Source organism: Rhipicephalus microplus, chromosome X, assembly GCF_043290135.1.
Source record: "Rhipicephalus microplus isolate Deutch F79 chromosome X, USDA_Rmic, whole genome shotgun sequence".
NCBI classification, from domain to species: domain Eukaryota; kingdom Metazoa; phylum Arthropoda; class Arachnida; order Ixodida; family Ixodidae; genus Rhipicephalus; species Rhipicephalus microplus.
This window is the reverse complement of record NC_134710.1, coordinates 420,597,117-420,621,415: the sequence shown is the minus strand read 5'-3', so window position 1 is coordinate 420,621,415 and position 24,299 is coordinate 420,597,117. Positions and strand designations below refer to the sequence as shown.

The following is a 24,299-nucleotide window of genomic DNA, read 5'->3' as shown; positions in this document are numbered from 1 at the left end:
AGAGATGAAATTTTATTGAAAAGAAGGTTTCCACAAGTGGTGTTGTCTTCTGTTGCTGCGTTCAAGAAGAGAAGACCACTTGTCGAAACGTTTGCTCCAGCGAATTCCTGCATTCCAAGGATCTATCATTTTCTCAGTTTTATTGTGAACTCGTGCACAGGTATGTGCTAAGCATGACTTCCCTACGCTTTCTGTTCATGAAAGCTAGAAGTATTTGCATTTACTGCTCTAAATATGTCCTAGTCATCGCGAGAATTGAGCTTCGCCCATGCGTGGCGCACCTTCATGATTCATTTCCTTCTGATGCGCAGGCCGTGCACGACCAGCGAGTGGGTGGAGGCGGCAGGCGCGTGCCGGCCATGGCCGCCGACCGCCGCCTGTCGCTGGTGGCCGCCGAGCCGCTCAGCCCAGGAGACTCGCTCGGACCTGTGCCACCACTGGGCCTCGCAGGCGTCGACCCACTCGCGGCGCTTGCCTGGCGCTGTCTCGACGAAGCACCCGCACCGGCCAATGCCGCCGTCAAGGTATATAAATTTATTTTCATCGTATAAGAATTCATGTACTTTCATACTTTGCTAAAGAAGAAAGCATGTAACAGTTGCACTTTACCGATACTTATGTGTGGAGAAGCACCTTGGAAGCTTACATGAAATGTTCAAAGCATATCGGGGACATCGCAGTGAGCAATGGAAGGGAAACTGGTAGGCGAACCTCAAGGGACAAGAAGAGAGCGCAGTAGCTGAGGGCACAAAGGGGCGTTCATCATCATGAACAGATTTACTACGCCCACTGCAGAGCAAAAGCTTCCCAGATGATACGCCAATCAACTTGGTCTTGTGCTTTCTGCTGCTACATTATACCTGTGTACATTTTAATCTTCTGCCGAAGTCTGTTTTTTTCGCGATTTCGAATAAAATATTCTTACCCCTGTTAGGTCCAAAGCCTACTCTAAAGTAATGAGCAACAGTCATGGCAGAAAAAACCGCCATGCAATATATGGAGAGACGCTGGAAGTTGTAAAGGAATGTGTCTACTTAAGACAAGTATATAACCGCAGAGCCGAGCCATGGAAGTGAAATAAGTAGAAGAATAGGGGCGGGCCGGATCACTATCGGCAAGCATTCTCAAATCATGAATGGTAATCTACCACTAACCCCCAAGAGGAATGTATATAACAGCTTTATCTTGCTGGTACGTACGTAGGGAGCAGAAACCTGGCGGCTTACAAAGAGGGCTCAGCTCAAATTGAGTACGACGAAGTGAGTGGTGGAAAAGAAATTGATTGTTGTAAACTTAAAAGACAAGAGAGCAGAGTGGGTCAGGGAACAAACCGGAGATAAAACTATCATAGTTGAAATCAAGAAGAAATGGACATGAGCCAGGCACGTAGCACGTAGGCAGGATAACCGCTGCTCAATACAGGTAATTGACTAGATTCCAAGAGAAGGCAAGCGGGTTAACGGGTCTTATTCCACAGGCTTGGTCCTCATTTTGGAATGCTTCTTCCAACGAGAACGAGGCATTTTCGGCAAGCTCTTCCCCCTTCCAGTGCCACAGTCCACGCAAACGGCCGTGAAGTTTCGGGAAAAGCGTCGCCTCCTCCACCGAGCCGCCGTGCAGTTCCGGGTAAGGCTGCGTCTCCTCTGCTGAGCACTGTGAAAAGGCCAAAAGCATCATTTAAGGCCATGCCAGCCCCTTGTTTGAAGAATTTTTGCCCCAGCCAACTTTGTCGTGCTGGCGGGTTTTGTACCAGCTATAACCTGCTACAGCGAACGTTCCTACCTGTTGCTGTTTTCACAACGATTACATCCCTTTCCCTTCTCTGGGCAAAGGCTTCAGCGAAGTCTGTCGATTGCTCGCCACTTTTGGCCATCGCAAGAAACCGTAAATTGTAATAGTGGTTGGCAGTTTCGGGATACACTACTCCTGTCCTCAATGTTTTCCTGCTCTGGGACACGATAACCCGATCTCAATGGCTAAAAAGCTCTAACATATCTCTGGAAGCCTGATGACGACCACCCTGACGATATCAGCGTTTGGATACGCTGGAATACGCTACCCCTGCCCCCAACGTTTAACTGCTGCTGAACCCGCCACCCCGATCTCAATGACTCGGTGTTGGAGGGGATTCCTGCAGGCCCGAGGACACCCACGACACTGTTCGACGGCAGCCACGAGTTGAACCACCATCGGCTACATTGGTTGGATGAGTGCCCAACGCTTACGGTTCATTTCGTCAGACTTCTCTAGCACAGGCAGATGTTAGGCGAGTTTTTTTGTGTGTTTTGTTTGGTATGGTTTAATATTCACCTACTTTAAACCATGGTATTTGTTTTGAATTAAGGTGAACATCAGTAGTAGAGCATCACGAGGGACGAGATTGCGATGGAGCAGCAACTTGTGCAGGACCTCCTTGAATTTTTCGGAGCCATGGGGATTCCCGCCGGGTCAACTAAAACAAGGGAAACGATTCTTGAGGTAATGTGGGCAAAAAATTGGACGTCCGAGGAAGCTGACGAGTTTTGGTAGCTCATTCGTAAGCAAAAGCAGAAGGCTGAAAAGCGAGATGCCGAGAAACGTCCTGAAGAGCTCAAAGCTTAAAGGCGTGAAACATGGGAGGCCCCGGAGAGCCACAAAAAGAGAGAGCATGCTATCAAAATGAGAGCGCTTGATTGTAAAATTCAAGCACTTAAGTGGCAGCAAGCGAAAGGCCAGCTCCACAACTTTGAGACAAGCGAGAATATCGCGTATTTTCTTGGTGATTTTGAAGTTGTCTGCTGTAATGTTGGTGTTAGCTGCAACATCTGGCTAGAGAAGCTTGTCACCTTGTTGCCGTGAAAGATAGCACACATTTTGCATTGCTTATCCACCGAGGAAGCAGAAGATTTTAGTTATGCAAGATATGCTATGATAAAATTTTTTTTTCATTTTAAGTCCTGGTGGAAGTCGGAGTGACAGCATCAGTGCTTAAGCACGTGGTAAAGCGCTAGAAGTCCACGCCCACCGAAAAGAGAGAGAGGATGAGGCGCACAATAAAATGATGGAGACTCGTCGCGTAGCGCTTCAAGACGAAGCTCGCCGAAAAGCGCTAGAGAAAAATGGGAGGTGAAAAGCACAAGATGTTGAAGCACGTCGTAGTGAGCATGAGGCCGACTATGAAGGCTTGGAAAGAAGTTCTATCTTGGAAGATGAGAGACCCTTAAATACTGAAGTGAAACCTTCAGGCGAGATGGTTAGCTTTAAAGGCATCGGGACTTCGGTTCTCGCACAGGCCGAGACAGGTGGCAATGGGCCCGAAAAAAAGCTAGGTAACCAATCTGGAGCTTTGACTCCACAAAGCGTAAGCAGCCTGCTTGCGAGTTTGAATGTCAGTGCTCTGAGCACGGCGATCAGTTCTCTTTGGAACAGTCGCCGTTGAAATTGTAGGGCAAAGTCGAATAACGCCAAGCGCGTGAAAGTGGCTAAACACCACAGCTCTCAAGATGCCATAGTCAATGTCAAAGCTGCGGTCGGGACAAAGCTCAATAAGATAAGGTTGAAGGTCAGTCCACTGCAGAGATTTAGATCAAATGCGAAGTGCGTCGTAAAGAAAGGAACTTCAAGAAAATTCTGACGCCGAAATCTTTGCTTGGTCTCATCTCCTTCGGAGCAGCACCTAACGATGAGCACAAATATGAGTTGGTTGAGCCGCATGGAGTGTTGGCAAAGCCTGTCGAAAACAGCACACTTGTGAGTAAGTTTGTCGAAGCTTCCAGCATTCCTAGTCATTCCAAGAGAAACAAGGCGTCGGCGTAAACGTAACGTGGTACAGACCACTGATGCCAAGCGCACTAATGTCCCTGTTAAGTGCCGTGACGTTATCAGTCAAGACGCCAGGCTCAGGACTAGGCGTAGGATCGCGAAAGGGCCCCAAGGGAATTGTTTGAAGCTCAGATCATCATTCAGTTTGAGATTAGGCGTGAAACATGTCAAGAAAAGCCAAATTTCAGGGAATTTAGACTGTTGTGACTGGCGCTGCAGCTGAAGAGGGAGTGGCGCTCCTTGGATCTTGAAACAAGTAGCCAACAGGCTGGCTGCCTATGACCACCAGGAATTGTCCCTCCCAGCCAGAGGATGAGACGTCGTGTTGCCACGACGCCGTAAGCTGTTCGAGAGAGGACAACAAATACAGCATCTTCCTTGGAAGAGACCACGGCGGACGCCACAAACCACCCCGCTAATTAAGCGAGCAATTCAGTGGACCATTTGAAGTATGCAGTTATGAGCTCGTGACCCCTCGACCAGCAGCACACACATGACAAGGAGGAGCCCCGCTGATGCCACCTTGTACAGCAGAGTCACGCCTGAATATTGGACGTTCACGTGGGCTGTGCATGCTCGTCCTCCTCACCAGTTGTGTGTGATCCGTGATTGGACAGTACTATCTGCGCGTGTTCCTTGATCTAGGGATCTGGGGAGCACATACCCTTTATAATGAGCCACCCGTCTCATTCGAACGAGCGCCATGTAGAGGAACACCAGATTCGAAATCTCGCCTTGTAAAAAAAAGCTCGTCATGTACGAGAGCTCACCTTGTATGCAATGTAAATAAACCCTCTCCAAGACTCTGTTCCTCCTGCCTCGACCACTTCATCATCCCGGCTGCGGCGGCTGCATTTTCGATGGAGGCGGAAATATTGTAGGCCCGTGTGCTCAGATTTGGGTGCACGTTAAAGAACCCCAGGTGGTCAAAATTTCCGGAGACCTCCAATATTGCGTCTCTCTTGCGCATGTACTGCAAGGCGATTAACTTTCATCAAGGAGTTATGTCCCAGCTCTCCGCCATGCGGCGTCTCTCAAACCTGCAGTTTCGCAAAGTCAAGTCCTGTGAGTCAGCCGGTTTATGCTTTCGGTGTTGTATTGCTGGGGTATTTTCAAAACTGTATTACTGCAATTTCTCATTTGGTGCAAGCTACTGCTTCATATTGTTAAGACACTTCCTTGGCGCTCTTTTTTAACCGAAGCTTGTTGTTGAAGGGTAAGAAGGAAGAAGATTTCACTTATTCACGCTGGCTAATGTATAGTTATTATGTTGCTTGCTACGATTCATACGATTCCGGACAAAAGCAAAAGTCTCTCGCGCTTACCTGTGCCCAACTTTGCCTTTATCCTTATGATATGATACACACAACCCACATAATTCAGTACACATGGTCCAGCTTAGTGCTCGGATGACCCTCATTTTCACGCGTTTGTTTTCTCCTAACTGCTTCCTGTCCCGCTCGATATTGACATTGCGGGTTTCAAAGTGTCCGCAATGTCGGAGGTCAACTGCTTTCGAGTGGTCGCACTCCTACTTTGATGTTTTCTGTAAAATGACGGGTTGCGCGCATCAATTTAGCAGCTAATGGGCTACTTTCATGCGATTCCTACGTTGAGCGTATACGTCGTGGGCGGTTGCAGTGCATGAAAATTAAACGCGAAAAGTTTCTAGCTGTTAAAGAATAGACAGGCGCTACCTTTAAAGCTGTATGCTATTTTGCTAACGTTTTCGGGTAGTAAATAAAAAACTCTATGGACAGGCCGCCATTGGAATCTGAACAAAGCTACTTTCAACACTAGAACGCTATCTAATGAGACTATTCGAGGAATTAGAGGGTGTTAAACGGGATGTAATAGGGCTTAGCAAAATTAGGAGGACACGTTAGGCTTATACAATGCTGAAGAATGGACACGTCCTATGCTACCATGAATTAGTTGGCAGAAAAGAACTAGGAGTGGTGTTTCTCATACGCAGGAATATTGGCGGCAATATAGAAAAATACAATAGCATTAGTGAGAAGGTGACAAGTATCATAATTAAGTTTAGCAAAAGGTACAAGATGAAGGTGGTACAGGCCTGCACACTTACATTGAGTCATGATGACCATTTGTTTGAACGCTTTCATGAAGACATAGAGTCAGCCATTTATAAAGTAAAGACACAGTATACTATTCTTATGGTCGACTTTAATGCCAAAGTAGGCAAGAAACAGGCTGGCGGCCATGCAGTGGGGGTGTATGGCCTCGCCTCTAGAAATAGCAGAGGAGAGTTATCAGTAGAGTTCGCAGTACGCAATGATTTACGAATTATAAATACCTTCTTTAGAAAACGGGCTAACCGTAAGTGGACGTGGTGAAGTCCCTATGGCAAAACTAAAAATGAGATTGACTTCATTCTGTGTGCACACTCAGACATTGTACAGGATGTAGAAGCAGTTGGCAAGAATAAATGCGGTGACCATAGAATGGTGAAAGCTCGTATACGCCTAGGTTAAAAAAAACTAAGATAAAAACTGTTACGCAAGAAGCCTATTCATAGACTGGCAGTGAGAGAAAGAATACAGAAATTCAGAGTTTTGCTTCAGAATTGATTCGAGGCACTAAATGAGATAACTAACGTTAGCGTTGGCACAATGACGGATAACATTGCTAGTACCATCAAAGAGTGTGCAATTGGAGTGGCAGGTTCAGTCACTAGATGGAAAACTGGCAAACTATCTCAGGAGACAAAAATCTGATTAAGAGACGACAAACGATGAAAGCCTCAAATGCAACCAACAAAATAGAGCTAGTGGAGCTTTCTAAGTTAATTATTAGACAGAAGGTAGCCGACATCAGGAGGTATAACATAGAAAGAATTGAGCAGGCTATAAAAAGTGGCAGAAACCTAAAGCTGCGAAGGCAGACTTGAGCATAGACGCAAATCGGATGTATGCATTGAAAAACAAGAAAGGCAATGTCATAGCCAATGTAAATAAGATAGTCGAGATGGCGAATGATTTCTACAGAGAGCTGTACAGAAGTCAAAAGAACCAGGATGGTATTGGGAGAAAGTATAATAGTCCAAGAGAATTCGACATCCTACCAGTAAAGACAGGGGAAGTAAGGAAAGCCCTCGAAGGAATGAAGAAAGGCAAAGTCGCTGCCCAGGATGAAGTAAGAACGAAACTCGTGAAAGATGGCGGAGAAATTGTGTTAGAAAAATTAGCCACCTAAATACAAAGTGTATCTTGGCGGGAAGGGTACCAGAATCTTAAAAAAACGCCAACATCATCTTAATTCTTAGTAAATGAGAAGTCAAAGACTTGAAAAAGTACAGGCTGATCAGCTTACTCTCCATTCTCTACAAGCTATTTACTAAAATAATAGCTAATAGAATTAAGAAGATATTAGTGTTCAATCAGCCAAAGGAACAAGTATGATTTGGTACCAGCTACTCCACAATAGACCATATTCATACTATCAATCAGGTAATAGAAAAATGCGCTGAATACAACCAACCCCTATACACAGCTTTTAAAGACTACGACAAGGCATTTGACTCATTCAAAACATCAGCAGTAATGCAGGCACTACGGAATCAGGGCATGGTAGAACCCTACATAAGCATACTGGAAGAAATCTACACAGAATCCGCAGCCACCATATATCTCCATAAAGAAAGCGAAAGAATCCCAATAATGAAGGGCGTGAGGCAGGGAGACACAATCTCTCTCATCACGTGGTTACAGGAGGTATTCAGGGCCCTAGACTGAAAAGAGTTAGAGACAACAATTATTGGAGAGTACCTTAGTAACCTGTGATTAGCTGATGACATTGCCTTGATGAGTGACTCAGGGGACGAATAACAGTTCATGATTACTGAACTGTACACAGAAAGCAGAAAAGTAGGTCTGAAAATAATATACACAAAACTAAAGTGCTGTGCCACAATCTCGGCAGGAAACAGCACTTTGTGATACGTGGAAAGACGCTGGAAGTGTTTAAAGAATATGTCTACTTAGGACAGGTAATAACCGCGAGCCGAACCACGATATTGAAGTAACTAGAAGAATAACAATAGGGTAGATCCTCTTCGGCAAGCACTCTCAAATCATGACTGGTAGATTGCCACTATTCCTCAAGAGGAATTTATACGACAGTTGCATCGGGCCAGTACTTACCTTCGTAGCAGAAACCTGGAGGGTTACAAAGAGGGTTCAGCTTAAATTGAGGACGACGCACCGAGCGATAGAAAAAAATGATAGGTGTATTGGGAAGGAACAAGGAGAGAGCAGAGTGGGTTAGGGAACAAAGCGGGGTTAAGAACATCGTAGTTGAAATCAAGAAAAACAAATGGACATTCACCGGACACGTAGCACGTAGGCAGGATAACCGGTGCTCGTTAAGGGTAACTGACTGAATTACCAGGGAAAGCAAACGCACAAAGGGGAGACAGAGAGTTAGGGGGGCCGATGAGATTAAAAAGTTTGCGGCTATAACGTGGCTGTGGAAAGCGCAATACCGGGTTGATTGGCGGATAATGGGAGAGGCCTTTGCCCTGGAGTGGGCGTAGTCAGGCTGCTGCTGCTGATGATGATTATTACGATCTCCACAAATGAATAAGAAAAAAAATTAATAAATCGGCATGTGGGACAGACGCACGTCCATTTCACTGCAACCTTACGAAAAGAACCGTTGGAAAAAAAAAATGCTCTCAATTGTCGTGGGCGCAAGTTAACAAAATGCGCCGCGCTTTATAAATGATAGCACAGAACTGTGCAGTTTGGCTTCACTTACACGAGCTCGGCTCGACTTGAACCAGTCGAGTTAGGAGCCGACAGGAGCCAGCTCGACTAAATGTCTCGCTGTATCTCTAGGGGGGTCAAGTGGCCCCTCGCGAGCTGATTGGGAGGACTTCATTGCTTGTCTTGAAACGCTGTAGTGTTTACATTAGCTCTATGACCGTTGTTCAGCCAGACACGCATTTTATAGATTTCATGTATGCGTAGAAAGCGGTCCCCTTGTTTCTTAGCCTTCACCCTGCAGGTTGACACCAAGCCTTCTCAAAATGAAATATGTTGAATTATGTCTTCTAATTGGTAAGCGTGTTTTAATGTAGTCTTCTGCTATCCTCTCGTCGAAATTAGTAACCATGCTCGCGGCCTTACGCAAACACATTCGAGCCAAAGTAGTTACTCTCTTGACTTGGCATGGTGTTTTTTTTTTTGCAAAAGAGACGGTGGTATTAATGAAAGTACACAATAGAATGGGTACGTGAAAAGTTTATGAAATATTTTTGGCCTAAGTGATATCACATTAGTACAGAAAAGGGGAATTTTATATGTGCGACATTCACGACTGGTACACTAGTTCATGTGTATAAGGTGGTGACTTTGTCAAGTAAGTGATGGTACTTACAATGCTGGTACGCGTGCTAACACTAAAGAACCACAATTCGCTTTATTTATTATTTAGTAATTAAAAGTATTGAAGTTAACGCATACACTCAAAAATAAAGGTGCGCAGGTTTTTGCATTTTCAGTCAATAAAGGGAGTCCAGTACTTGAAGGAGTTGACCAATCTAAAAAAAAGACAAATATACTAAGTCTGTATATACCAAGGATTCGTTGCCACACTCTATTGAGAATCAAGCATCTGAACAACGTGAGGCTCAAGCTGCTTCACTTTTGTTGTTTCTGCTAATGCTCAGGATATTTATTTGGCGGTATAAAGTGCAAAAGCCAAATGTCTCTCAAGTGTCTAAAAGGCAACCTAGCAGAAAGCATCCACCCCATACCCCATACACCCATTTGAACACGCGTCAAACTATAAAGTAACGAACAACGCAATAAAAGGAAATCGAGATCGGAGAAACCGACGAATTTACAGTTATTGCTGCTGCAGAGCAACAATTTTGTGTATTGCGAACCAGGCCACAACGCTCGTTTTGATTTAGGCTGTTTTGTCGCGTTTATTTGGTTTATCATCACTAATAAGTACTTCACCACTCTCCTCTTCGCAGTTACACGACCCCCACCCAAACAATTTTTTCACATTTTTTCTTAAGGTGCCTTATCAAAGTTCGCACAAAGTACACGTCGTCCTCATACCACGCAGAACCGTACAAACCAGGCATTAGCGCAAAAAATATAGCAAGAAAAAAAGTCTTAACGAACGGAACTGAAAGCAGTACACATTTTGAATGTGTGGCGGCTCGAGGCAGCCAAGTGCTCCCGCATTAAACGACGTCCCGAATCACCCACGCGCGTTAAGCGCTTGAACAAAACGAGAGAGGAGAAGAAGGGCGAGAAATAAGAGCAAACTACAAAGTGGAGGCGGTGCCGCAGTTCTGAGGCTAATTAAACGAGGAGCTGTTTAGCGACATATGTAAACAAACAAGGCCCTCTGTCAAGGGACCGGTAATTAAAACGTCTTTTTTAAATCGCTTCTCGCCTTTCTTTCTCTCTCTCTCTGTCATAACTTAGTGGCAGTGCTTTTTTCTCATTGTTTCACGTGTATAAGCTTTCCCCGCTGGAAACTCGCCAGAAGCGTCAATTTCAGTCGATCAAAGCTCGCATTGCGCTGCTGCTTCTGTTTTTTCTCCTGTAGTTTTAGTCTCTCTTGATTGTACACACGCCCATCACTCCTTTGTCTTTTCTCCAGTCATGGCTGCTTCGCTATATACTTGCGCGCGATCATAAACGGCCTATCTATCTATACGCTCATCTTGTGGGGTCTGTGTGTGGGCGGGGGAGTCTCTCTCTTACTTTGCACTACAGCGTTACCTCGAGCATATTTTGTGTGCTTAGACCGAGCAAAAACAAGACCATACGGGCTTCAGCATTGATCGCTGTTTGCAAAGCCGTCTTCTCTGTACCATGGCGTTGTTCTTTTAACTTTTCGTTTTCGAGTGGCAGATACGCCGCGGTCCCATCGACCTGCGTGCGTACTATTTGCGTCGAATCTCCCCTTTCCTCCGCGTAAACTACAGCGTGACATTTCCACACAATTATTGATGCAAAGAGAGCCGATTGCGGAAAAGATTGAATTGCTGCACAAACTTGAAGAAAAAACAAGAGAGACAGGAAAGAGCGCAGACTACCAACTGTTTATTGTCGTTTTTGGAAGCCAATATATACGCATGCTATGCTGCGCTTCCATGATGCGCACAAAACCAAAGGCGCCGCATACAAAGCCGACCGAAAACAAATCAAATCAAAATTGACTGCCACCACAATGACAAAAGTGAAAAATGGCAAAATACAAAAGTGATACCCACCACAATCTAAACTGCGTAATCCCAAGGTGTGCGCTCATCTTTTTTATTTATCTTTTATTATTTATTGCACCAAGCATCAACAAAGGCATGAAAAAATGAAAACGTACTCTAGACATTTTTGTTTAAAAACCCTAAAAATAGCACTTAGCGCCAAATAAAACAATAAATTAACATTTTTATATTCCCTCCAAGCAGCCCTAATTGAGAAACACGAAGAAGCAGTACGCCGAGAGAGTCAAAAACTATACTAACATAAAACCTTACAAAACATTACGTAGCGTCACATGGGAAATAAAACATGAACACTAATGAACAAAACAAAAGAAGAGGAATGGAAGAGAACACAATGCGAGGCGTTAGCGACATCATTACACATGACCATGTAGGAAAACCATTTCCCTGTCCGAAAGCGAAATTGAAGGCATGCTTATGCACTTGTCATTATATTGCCTGATAAAGTACGCTTCTATTATTTCTCTTTCGGTCTTATCACGTGCCTTAGCCATGACTGACGCATTCTCGAACCGGGGGGTGCAACCGCATTTCCTACAATGGAAATCTAAATGACCTCCATTTTTTCCTTTTACGGCCAGACTGTGCTAACGCAAGCGTTCGTTGAGGCAACGCCCCGTCTGCCCTATGTACACCCTCCCACACGACAAAGGGATCAGATATGCAACAGCAAAAACACACCCAATGAACACGTTCACATGCTTTTTTGTGCATTTTGCCTTCCTCTGTTTAGTCATCAACGAGCAGATCTGACGTAACTTTGTAGGCGCTGAAAACAGTACATCCACACCATACCTATTAGCCACCTTTTTTACATTATGGGAAACACTATGTAAGTAAGGCATCACATGAATAGGCCTCCTCTCCCTTCCTTCGACGCTTGGACCCATGCCCTTGTATTTTTTAAGAAGGCTTTCACAAGCGCTAGCTAAAAACTGTGCTGGGTATCCAGCCGCACCCAGACGAGCTACCTGATTCTCGAAGCTTTCAAACATCAGATGAGGGCAAGACTTGTCGAGGGCTTCCGCACAAGCTGACAACACAATGCCCCTCTTAATCAACTTCGAGTGCGCGCTATCAAAAGGCAATAAGCCTTTCTTCGATCGCGGATTGTATTTGAAGCAGACGTGCTCCTTGGCAAACTTCAGCCTTAGGTCAAAAACTGGATCACATTTTCAACCGGCATTTCGTGCGTGAACTTCAGGCCACTGGAGTGTCTGTTGAAAACCTCAAGGACACCTTTCACAACAGTTTGAACCCGTTCACATGGGACCTTCCCAAGCACGATAAGGTAGTCGTCCACATACCTGAAGGTGCGAACGACATCCAAATGGGACAGATCATCCTTCAGGCGTTGGTCGAAGGCTGCCAAGAATTTGTCACTGAGAACAGGTGCGACTGCTGATCCAATAGAAATTCCCGTTTTTTGGACGTAGGTACCCTCCTGGTGGCCGATTGCAGTGGACCCTAGGTAGAATCTTAAAAGTTCCAAAAAGTTACTCACGAAGATACCATGCTTGTTTTGGAAATTGACTTCACCGAATTCTTCGATTGCACTCCTGACAGCATAAAAAAACGCTCCATGTGGAATTGAGTAAAAAAGATCTTCCACATCAATAGAAAAAGCTGTGGATGCCACTGGTAAGCTTTCCTTCAAAGTAGAAACGATTTCCAAAGAACTTCGCACCAAGAAAGGGTCACCGCTGTTAAGAGAACCAAGTATGCCTTGTAGGTACCGTGACACTACCCTTTGCCAGCTGCCCTTCTCGGACACAATGAGGCGAAGCGGGTAGTCACACTTGTGCGTCTTGCAGGTGAAAAATGACTGTAGCGTCACATTGCTTGTTTTTACCACTTCTCTGCAGAGCGCATTAAGGTTCATTTCTTTCAACAGTTTTTGTATCATGGTCTTCCGTTTCTTTGGACAGAAATGCACCTCTTTGAAGTTTTTGCACACTGCATCTAGTGCCTTGTCCTCGTACATCCGTTCAGGAAGAACCACGAATCCTCCCTCTTTGTCTGAGGTTAGAACCATCAAATTCCTTTCTTTGAGTGCCTTGACGACGAATCTTAGAGGAGGCCTAGGAACCCGCTGATCACTCACGGTTTTCACCAGGCAGTCTATTCCATCCCCGATAGCCCTCTGCTGGTCCTGCTCTTGTACACGTTGGCCAAATCGATGCACGTGAGACAACAATTCAGGACGCGTTGAACGGGGTTGGAAACTGCATTTGGGACCCTTTTTGAGGACTTGCTCCACATTTGCAGGAATCCTTACGTCTCCCAGCTTCAGACTTCATCAGCTTACAAACTCTCTTGGCGTGGCCCCAGGATGGCTCCAGAGCACCGAAAAGTACTCTCACTTCAATTGGAACGTATTTCTTCTTTGAGCAGTAGGACAGATATTGAGACATGCAGATGGACTGTGCGACAAGGTTCACGCAAGCCTTAGCAGCTTGTGGCTTCTTCAGGTGACGTAGGAAAGAGTCCGCAGAACTAGAAATATGTTGAAGCAATACTTTTTTGCAGACTAGTTGGTTCATACTTGAAAAATTGAATTGCTGCACAAACTAAGAAAAAACACGAAAATACATGCGTATATATTGGCTTCCAAAAACGACAATAAACAGTTGATAGTCTGCGCTCTTTCCTGTCTCTCTTGTTTTTTCTTCAAGTTTGTGCAGCAATTCAATTTTTCAAGTATGAACCAACTAGTCTGCAAAAAAGTATTGCGGAAAAGAGTCTTCCATGAGGACCATCGCTCACGCCGCGCGCTGACAGCTTGCGCTGATCCTTTCTATTGCGAAGTTCATCAATGTCGTGGTTGTGAACGTGAATTGCAGTTTGTTATACTGATTCTGAGCAGTCCAACAGGGAGCCCTGTTCTATATTGCTGACGTAAGGTCTGGTCTTACACTCTTGCGTTAAATGACCCTAGAAAATTATCCAAGAGTATGCTAGTCCTGATGGCCATTTGAACCGTGAATAAAATCTCTTGCGCCAAATCGATAGGTAGCGTGATGCCTTCCTAGAGTTCTCTATGGCATGACTTAGTAGGTATATATATATATATATATATATATATATATAAATAAGGGAAAGAGATGTATACCTAAGGGCTCGTTTTTCCGTGTTTTCGACACAATAATAATGAGATCTAACAGACAGTAATGCCAAGGAATGTACAGGGGAAGTTATTAGAACCAATGGAATGTAAATAAGAAGAAAGAAAAGTGGATGAAAAAATAACCAGCCGAGAGCAGGTTATTTGCAATAACTTTCCCTGTACATTCCTTGACATTACTGTCTGTTATATCTCATTATTATTATATATATATATCTATATCTATATATATATATATATATATATATATATATATATAGTCCAGTTGATCCTCCGTGAGCGGTCACAACGAGGTTTATTTCGACGTTTCGGCCTAGAGTCTGGCCTTCATCAGGATTAAAGGTACAGTTTGTTGGTGCTCTGCTTTATAAAATCTGAAAGGAAAGAGGGAAAAGACAGAAAAAAGAAAGAAAAAGAAAAAATAAAGAAAAAAGACGAAAAGAGAAAAAGATTATCAGGTGGACTCCCCTCGGGCGCCCTCCTTCCACTCTTCCTTCCACTTCCCCCTTCATCTCTCTCCCCTTTCTCCTCTTCAAGGAACTTTGTGCAGAATCTGAATTTCTGCATCTTGCGTCTGCGTCTATGTATTTCTGCGTCTATGTATCTTCTGTATAACAATGGTTTCAAAAAACTTTGTGCAGAATATGAATTTCTCTGTAGAATCTGAATCTGAAAAGCCAGAATCTGAATTTCTTGCACAAAGTTCCTTCAAACCAATGTTATACAGAAGATACATAGACTACATCTTTCTTATTTGGACCCACAGTGAGGATGAACTTCTCAGCTTTATCGACACTTACAATGCTGTACATCCGAACATACACTTCACACACACATACTCGCAAGTAACCGTAAATTATTGATGTTACCATAACGATAGAAGAAGAGAAGCTCTCTACAACCCTATATCGCAAACCAACGGATCGACAACAATACCTCCATTACCAAAGCGATCACCCACGCCGCTGTAAAAACAGTATTCCATACAGCCAGGCTCACCGGTTTAGGCGAATCTGCTCTAGAGACGCTGACTTTGACACGAGCTCACAGAGGCTAAAACCTATGCTCGAGAAACAAAAATACCCCCCACATGTAATTAATGACGCTGTTCAAAAAGCGAGAAAACTAAAGCGTGAAGACTTACTTATGAAGCGACCACCGCAAGAAGACCCACAACGAACAAACCTCTGCTTGACTTACAGCACAAACTTCCCCAATGTAAACAAAATCCTTAAACGACATTACAAAATTCTGGAACAAAGTGAACGTCTGAAACGCGCATTTCCATCCGCTCCAGGCGTCGTTTACCGGTGGCCACGTAACCTCAAATACACACTTGTCCACTCTCAAATTAACACATCACCCCCCAATAAGTCATGCCGACCTTGTTTAAAGCCACGATGTCTTGTATGTAAGGTGATGCGAGAAACACACAAACCAACCAGCACACAATCCAAGTTTTCGTTTAACATACGAGGAAACCTAACATGCGATTCCTCTAATGTTGAATACCTACTCGAATGCAACGTGTGTGGTATGCAGTACATCAGACAAACAGAAACACCATTCAGAATTCACTTCAATAATCACAGAGCCCATGCGAAATCAACCCCAAGTCTACCTCTTTCAAAACATCTCAATATTCCCGATCATGCATTCGACAAACTATCAGTAACGCTCTTAGAGACGGGATTTAAATCAAATCGAGAACGTGAACAACGAGAGTAATACCTTATCCACCGATTTAACACTCTCGATAGAGGAGTAAATGAGAATCCTGGAACACTTACAGCAATTAAAGCATTAAAAAACAATAACGGCAATAATGAAAATCGTAACTGAGTTCACGGCACTGCAGCTGCGAAGGGCACTGGACAACTCAAAACAATTCCAAGTGTAACTACTTTTGCTAAGTGCAGCTGTCGTCTGTTTTCTGTTTTATTTTACTACCCAATCAATTGTGCCATGCATGAAATGCCCAAGAGCAACACTGTGCACAGCCGGGAGGCCTCCACACCACGCGTAATTCAGAAGCGGGCAAGGAATTCGCATTGCGCCCGCTTACCAGCCTCTGCCGCAATACGCGGCACCCCTCTTTCTACGACGAAATGTTGATGGGACCCCGAGTAGTTAAAGGCTTAAAACTTCCTAAAATGCCCGCTTACCGGCCTCTGCCCCAATACGCGGTACCACTCTTCCTACGACGAAATGTTGACAGGGCTCCGAGTAGTTAAAGGCTTAGAACTTGCTAAAAAAAGCTCTTTTTTGCCCCATACCGAACCGCCAGTGCCAGGAGGCGCCGTCTGGTCGGGAAGAATGCGTTAGTGAAAGGAAGCATACACAGACCACTGACATCAGAAAGGTGAAGGGGAGAAAGGGGAGAGAGATGAAGGGGGAAGTGGAAGAGTGGAAGGGGGGCGCCCGAGGAGAGTCCACCTAATATTCTTTTTCTCTTTTTTTTCTTTCTTCTTTTTTCTTTTTCTCTTTTTTCCTGTCTGTTTCCTCTTTCCTTTCCCTCTGATTTGAGAATGTATAAAGCTGAGCATTAACAAACTGTACCTTAATCCTGATGAAGGCCAGACTCCAGGCCGAAACGTCGAAATAAACCTTGTTGTGGCCACTCACGGAGGATCTACTGGACTCTATGCTACGCTACGGCCACGCAACCACCATGCCGGCCTATATATATATATATATATATATATATATATATATATATATATATATATATTGTCACGCAGTTTATTTACGTACGGACCTACTGGAAGGCCGAGGAACACCAGAAGAGCGAGGAACGCGTACAGGCCGAAAATACAAAACAAACGCAAGCTCGGGTCGCACGTGCACCAACGCTGTGGCTTGCCGTTTCATGCTGCTTCGTCGTCGTTCGCATAGTTCCCTACATTGGCCCCCGGTGAATAGCGTAGCCAACCTGGCGACTTAAGGCGTAGTCACTATAGCGGGGTCGTAATACGGCTTCAGGCGACTCACATGCACAATTTCTCGGCCACGACGGCGTAAGTCATGAGACTGTGTCAAAGGCTCAATCTCATAATTGACAGGTGACGTACGGGCGAGAATGCGGTAGGGCCCGTGGTATCGTGTCAGTAATTTCAACGAAAGGCCAGGAGTGCTCAGAGGAATCCAGAGCCAAACGAGAGCACCAGTCGTGAAAGTAGAGAGATGTCGGTCGGTGTCAAGCCGTAGCTTCTGGTGGCCTTGGTCCTCGGTTGTCACAGAACGGGCCAATCGTCTGCAATTTTCTGCGTACCTGGCAACATCAGAAATTGCAGTGTACTCAGAGGAGTCGGGCGTGTATGGGAGGATAGTGTCCAGCGTGCACGATGGTTCACGTCCGTACAACAGAAAGAAAGGGGAGAACCCTGTTGTCGCGTGCGTAGCGGTGTTATACGCATATGTGACGAATGGAAGGACAGTGTCCCAATTAGTCTGGTCTGAAGCTGTGTACATCGTCAACATATCACCGAGAGTGCGATTAAATCGCTCTGTGAGGCCATTCGTCTGCGGGTGATATGCTGTCGTCATGCGATGAACCATGTTGCACTGAGTGAGCAATGCTTTAATGGCGTCAGACAAGAAAACACGCCCCCGGTCGCTCAAAAGTTCGCGGGAAGCACCATGGCGAAGAACAAAGTTGCGCAAGATGAAAAACGCAACTCCCCTCGCGGTTGCTGCGGGTAGTGCTGCCGTCTCCGCGTAATGCGTGAGGTGGTCTATGCCGACAATTATCCACCTATTTCCAGAAGACGACGTGGGAAGTGGTCCGTATAAGTCGATACCGACGTGGTCAAACGGACGCGCTGGACAAGGCAGAGGCTGAAGTGTACCGGCAGGGCGTTGAGGTGGGACTTTACGTCGCTGGCATGCAGTACAAGCACGTACGTACTTGCGGACAAATGTGTACATGCCACGCCAGTAGTACCGCTGACGTACACGGTTGTACGTTTTGAGAGCGCCAGCGTGAGCGCTTTGCGGGTCGTTGTGGAAAGCAGTACAGATTTCCGAGCGCATGTGGTTGGGTATCACTAACAGCCACCTCTGACCTTCAGACGTGTAATTCCGCCGATAGAGTAGGTCGTCTCGAATAGCGAAATGTGTGGCTTGACGGCGAATAGTTCTTGAGACCAAATTAGCTAACGGATCAGTCAGAAAGGCGAGGAGTTGGGAAATCCACACATCTTTGCGTTGTTCCGATGCCATGCCTGAAGTCGATTGGTGTTATGACAGCTGAAGAAGGTGACGAGGAGGTTGGGTCAGCCGGTAGCGGCGAGCGGGATAGCGCATCAGCGCCGGAGTGCTTGCGGCCGGATCGGTATACAACACGAATGTCGTATTCCTGTAGGCGAAGCGCCCAACGACCAAGGCGCCCCGACGGGCCTTTGAGCGATGATAGCCAGCATAGAGCGTGGTGGTCCATGACGACTTCGAAAGGGAGGCCATAAAGGTATGGGCGGAACTTCGTCAAAGCCCAGACAATTGCGAGGCACTCTTTCTCCGTGACGGAATAATTACACTCGGCTTTCTTGAGGGTTCGACTCGCATAAGCGACCACGTATTCTTGGTACCCTGGTTTTCGTTGAGCCAATACAGCACCAAGACCGACACCACTGGCGTCGGTGTGGACCTCCGTAGGCTCATCAGGGTCAAAATGACGTAGTATTGGAGGTGATGATAATAATCGCCGAAGCGCGGTGAAGGATTCGTCGCCCTCTTTTGACCAAGCAGAAATGCCTTTGGAAGTTGTCAACAGGTTGGTAAGAGGCGCGATGATGGAAGAGAAGTTGCGCACAAATCGACGAAAGTATGAGCACAGGCCGATAAAACTTCGAAGCGTCTTGATGGAATTGGGCTTCGGATAGTCGGCCACGGCGCGGAGTTTCGCCGGATCCGGGAGAACACCCTCTTTGCAGACGGCGTGACCCAGTATAGTGAGCTGACGTGCGGCAAAATGGCACTTCTTGATGTTAAGTTGAAGGCCAGCAGAGGTGAGACACATGAGAATAGCACGAAGACGAAAAAGGTGAGTCGAAAAGTCGCGAGAAAAAAACGACGATATCGTCTAGGTAGCAAAGGCACGTGTTCCACTTGTAGCCGCGAAGGATGGTGTCCATCATCTGTTCGAAGGTAGCTGGGGCGTTGCAGAGTGCAAACGGCATGAGGTTAAACTCATACAGCCCATCAGGTGTTACAAATGCAGTCTTCGATCGGTCAGGATCAGCCATTGGAACTTGCCAATATCCTGAGCGTAAATCTAAAGAGGAAAAATATTCTGCCCATTGCAAGCAATCGAGAGCGTCGTCGATGCGTGGCAACGAGTACACATCGTTCCGAGTTATCTTATTGAGCCGGCGGTAGTCGACACAGAATTGGATAGACCCATCTTTTTTGCGCACAAGTACAATAGGGGACGGCCAAGGGCTCTGCGATGGCTGGATGACACCACGCTTGAGCATATCGTCGACTTGTTAGTTGATAATACGGCGCTCTTCCGCTGAAACTCGATATGGTCGTTGGCGTAAGGGAGCATGAGTACCGGTGTCAATGTGGTGCGTGATGTTCGCTGTGCGACCCAAAGATGGTTGAGCGCAATCGAAGGCAGAACGGAACTCTCGAAGAAGGGACAAGAGTTCGCTTCTTTGTGTTGGCGATAGCTCAGCGGCAACAGAGGGCTGGAATGAGTCTGGCGCGGGCAGTGTGGCCACAGGTGGCGTCATAGCATTGAGCTGGAGGTGAGGTGCATGTTCAGCGAACTCTAGAGGGCGCAAGAGGTCAACGTCTTTTATGTTACCCAAACATTCTCCGCGAAGTAAGGTAACTGGCGACGATAACGAGTTCGCGACGAGCATGGTGGTAGCAGCGGATTCCACGGTGAGTACGGCAAAGGACAGGTGTAGGTTACGGCGGCGGGTAAATACGTCAGACGGAGTGAACAAAACAGTTCCGGCAGGAGCGGCCGTACAGGTCAGGGCTACAAGGGTGGATGTTCTCGGTGTTATTTCCGTGTCTGCAACAACGACAAGTTTGTAAGCTTCAGAAAGAGAATCCACCAAACAAGAGGTTGGCAGCGGTGTAAAGGCAACATCTGCACGTGAGCAATCTATGATGGCCCGATGACGCGAAAGAAAGTCCCATCCAAGAATGACTTCGTGGGAGCAGGATGCCAGCACAAAAAATTCAATGGCATAAAGTTCACCTTGGATGATGATACGTGCAGTGCACACAGCTGTAGTTTCTATGCACTGCGAGTTGGCCGTGTGGAGCATCAGGCCCGAAAGAGGCGTCGTCAACTTTTTCAACTTGCGGCATAAGGTCTCACAGATTATGGAAACGGCGGCCCCTGTGTCGATAAGCGCTTGTGCGGCGGTCCCCTCAACATTGACGTCAATAACGTTTTGCGGCGAGAAAGATGGAGGCCTTAAGCAGTTCGAATTGTATGCAGCTGTTGCCTCCGGAGCTGCAGCGATCAGTGTCCCTCTTCCGTATCAGGTCGGCGACGCATAAGTGACAGGGAGCGTCGTCGGGGCGACGGTGACCGATGGTTTGCGTAGGGTCGAGGACCGTCAGTGGTGTACCTTGATGGCGTCCTAGACGACGACGCCATTGGCCTGCCCACGGTGTCTGGAGGGGTATCTCGGTGACAGTGGCGGGCGACGTGTCCAGCGATACCACAGGCGAAACAGATGGGCCTTTTATTCGGCGTCTTCCAAGCGTCTGAGCCACGGTAAAATGGAGCTGAAGATCTCGCGTAGGGATACGGCGCAGCAATTGGGGTTGTAGGCACGGCATAGGGTGGCGTGGCAGGTTGAGCATATGGCATACGCTGTTGCGTAGGCCGAGCAGCGATGGCGGCGTACGTGAGAGGCGTAGTGACTGGTGGTTGCTGATGCACCGGCGGAAGGGCTTCAGCGACTTGCGTCCGAATGACGTGTTGGAGGTCCGGTGCCAAAGCTTGCGTGCGCTCATGTGTCAGTGGCAGCAGTGACAGCTGGCGCGCTACCTCTTCGCGGACGAAGTCCTTGATTGTCGAAAGCAGCGGCTGCTGATCCGTAGGATGGGCAGCTAGGTGCAAGCTGGCGAGCGTGTCTGGCGTCGTGAGGGCTTGACGAGCAATTGCGTGCTGCCTACGCAATTCGTCGAAGCTTTGACAGAGGGAAACGAGGACAGATATTGTGGGGGGATTTCTCGCAAGCAACATCTGAAAGGCGCCGTCGTCAATGCCTTTCAATATGTGCCTGATTTTTTCTTCCTCAGGCATGGTAGAGTTGATGCGGTTGCATAGATGCAACACATCTTCAATGTAGCTCGTGTAGGTCTTGCCTGGTTGCTGCGCACGGTGACGTAAACGGTGCTCGGCTTGAATCTTGCGTGCCGCAGGTCGTCCAAAGACGTCCGTAACAGCCGTCTTGAATGCAGACCACGTAGTAATGTCAGCTGCGTAGTTATTAAACCACAGTTGTGCGGTGTCCGCAAGGTAGAATGTGACGTAGCCCAGCTTACTTGGGTCGTCCCATTTGTTACTTGCGCCGACTTTGTCGTACCTCGCCAACCAATTTTCGACGTCCGACTCAGTGGAGCCCGTGAAGATAGGAGGGTCTCGTTGAGGATACATGGCACCGCAAGTGACATGGACGGTCGAAGGTCCCATCTGGAGAGGCGTCTCGGTGCCCATGTTCGTGTCACGTAGAGGGGGAAGCTTACGGGAGCGAAGTTCCAGGTTTGTACGGGAGTCCACACACCTCCACCAGATGTCACGCAGTTTATTTACGTACAGACCTACTGGAAGGCCGAGGAACGCCAGAAGAGCGAGGAACGCCAACAGGCTGAAAATACATAACAAACGCAAGCTCGGCTCGCACGTGCACCAATGCTGTGGCTTGCCGTTTCATGCTGCTTCGTCATCGTTCGCATAGTTCTCTACAATATATATATATATATATATATATATATATATATATATATATATATATATTTAAAGACACAAAGAAGGTGTCGTCCATGTACAGAAATGACAGTGGCCCTGGTAGTGTAATGCAAAAACAAATTCCGCCACATCTCACACGCACTGCGAGAATTGATCTCTTGTGAAGCAGCTAGTGATAGATTGCTTATGCCCTGCCAATTTTTACTAGGGGATCGACGTATTCCTTTTTATTTTATTAGTTTGATGGATCCCGCAGCTTTTCCAGACATGTGAACTACACTTCCGTAAAGGCAGCTCACTGTAGGACTTAACATTGTCACTTACTTTACAGCAGAGACATCGCTCTTATCGAAACGTAGTGAAAGCAGCGTTCGTTGGCGCATTCCTGCAGAAACCAGAACCGCTAGACTGTTGCTTGTTGTGTCGTAGACAATTTTCCCTGAGCGTTTGTCTGCTACGTTAAAACTGCTAGAATTAAAATAAAGCCATGTCGTTCGCTTGTTTATACCATGCATGATGTCTAATTATGTGTTTCATGTTTCCGCTGTACTGGCTTGACATAAACTGTTAATTGCTTGTGGCACATACCCGCATGTCATGTACTACCTTATTTATGTATAAGCCACATGAGATTGTGGGAAAGGGTTTTATTACGCACGTGACAGGTACTTAATTTTAATAATGTCATGATCAGGAATGGTCTCCGTTCACCTATACGTACCTAAGCCAGTTTTTATATACCAACATAAGCAGCTGATTTAAAGAGACAAATCGCAGGAAAAAAGTATCTGAACGATTCCGCACGCGTGATAATGTGGACAATGCTTTCTGTTTGCGAAGTCAGGCGTATTTTATTTATTAGGGCCTTGGGAGACGGCAGGGTCTGAGCATCAGTAGACAGTCAATGGCAAAGCCCCGTGGAATCCGTCAGCGTCCTTGCTCATTCCCGGCCATCACCAGCTCCGTCCGGGCCACGCTCAGCCTCGAGCCCAAACCACGGCACCATGCACACATACACCTCACTGTCGTCGATTTCTTTCCTGCCGCGATCCTCTGCTGGTTCGCCCATACTGTTTGACATGTACTGAAGATTCAACTGGTACTTTATTACAACCAAATGAAAAAAATTAATAGAAAAGCCACGTTGAACCACAAAGCAGCCACCTGTCAGTGTGACATGGATTGTCTTTCATAGGCATTTTCACCTCTTCTCTCGAAGAGGTCATGGAAAGCTATGCATGGAGACATGAGTTCTTTGAAAGAAGCTGCGTTATCGTGTGTTCTGAAACGCAGTCGTTATCTCTCGCTGTAATTCATCCTTTGCACGCCATTCTGTTACTGTGAAACTTTGGCGCAGCGACGGTGCGTGGCGATACCCCGTGGCAAAAAACGCTACTGACCTAATCACTTCTCCTGATTTATTAGATGCGAAACAGCTCTTTTACTAGCCTTTGTAACGCTGTCCCATGTCTCCGCACAATCGGATCACCGCAAGTGTTGGAGCGGTGCCAAAAAGGTTAAGTGGCAGCTGCGCGTTGACGTCTTTGCTCTCTCTCTCTCACCCGCAGCAGCTGCTGGCTCCTCCATCTACTCAGAACACGCTTTTCTCTCGTTTCATCCTCTCCACCGCCTGCTACGCTCGACCGCATGTCGAGTGGAAACACTATGCAGATTTAGTTATGCGTCTGCAGCAGCCGTACGGACGCGGGTTGTCATTGCAAATGGCTAAAGCGGACTGCGTCCGTACGGCTGCTGTTGACGCGTAATGGAATCTGCATACGTTTTGGGCTCGTTTATCTGCGATGAAGCGTGCACAAAACCCCTCTCGCCTCTCGTGTCATTGCGTTTCAAACAAACATTTACTCGAATAAACTCTACACCGAGTTTCACTTCAAAGCGTTCTTCCAGCACCCGCGTCGACGCTCATTTCTACCGGTCGACGCCGTATGCACCGCGTCTGCTTTAGATCCCATCAGGGTTCCCTTCGGGGATATGGTTCATACATTTTCGGTTGTCAGGCGCGGTGCAGTCGGATGAATCTAGAAAAAACTTATAAACACTCCCCGCTAAAAATATCACTATTCGGATTTTGCGATAAACTCCATGGCAAAATTTTCGAGTGACTGCAGTGCTCTTCTGATTTATTTCAGTTGTAAGCA

General features: G+C 46.5%; 1 protein-coding gene across 1 annotated transcript in view; it reads left to right on the top strand.

Annotated features, from left to right (window-relative positions):
- The window catches only part of LOC119161858 (uncharacterized), a 159,736-nt gene that overhangs the window by 126,011 nt on the left and 9,426 nt on the right, over positions 1 to 24,299 (top strand). Inside the window, exon 2 of the mRNA XM_075880334.1 lies at positions 312 to 524. Coding sequence (XP_075736449.1) covers positions 360 to 524 — 165 coding nt within the window. The 5' untranslated portion in view covers positions 312 to 359. The remainder of the gene's footprint in view (positions 1 to 311; positions 525 to 24,299) is intronic.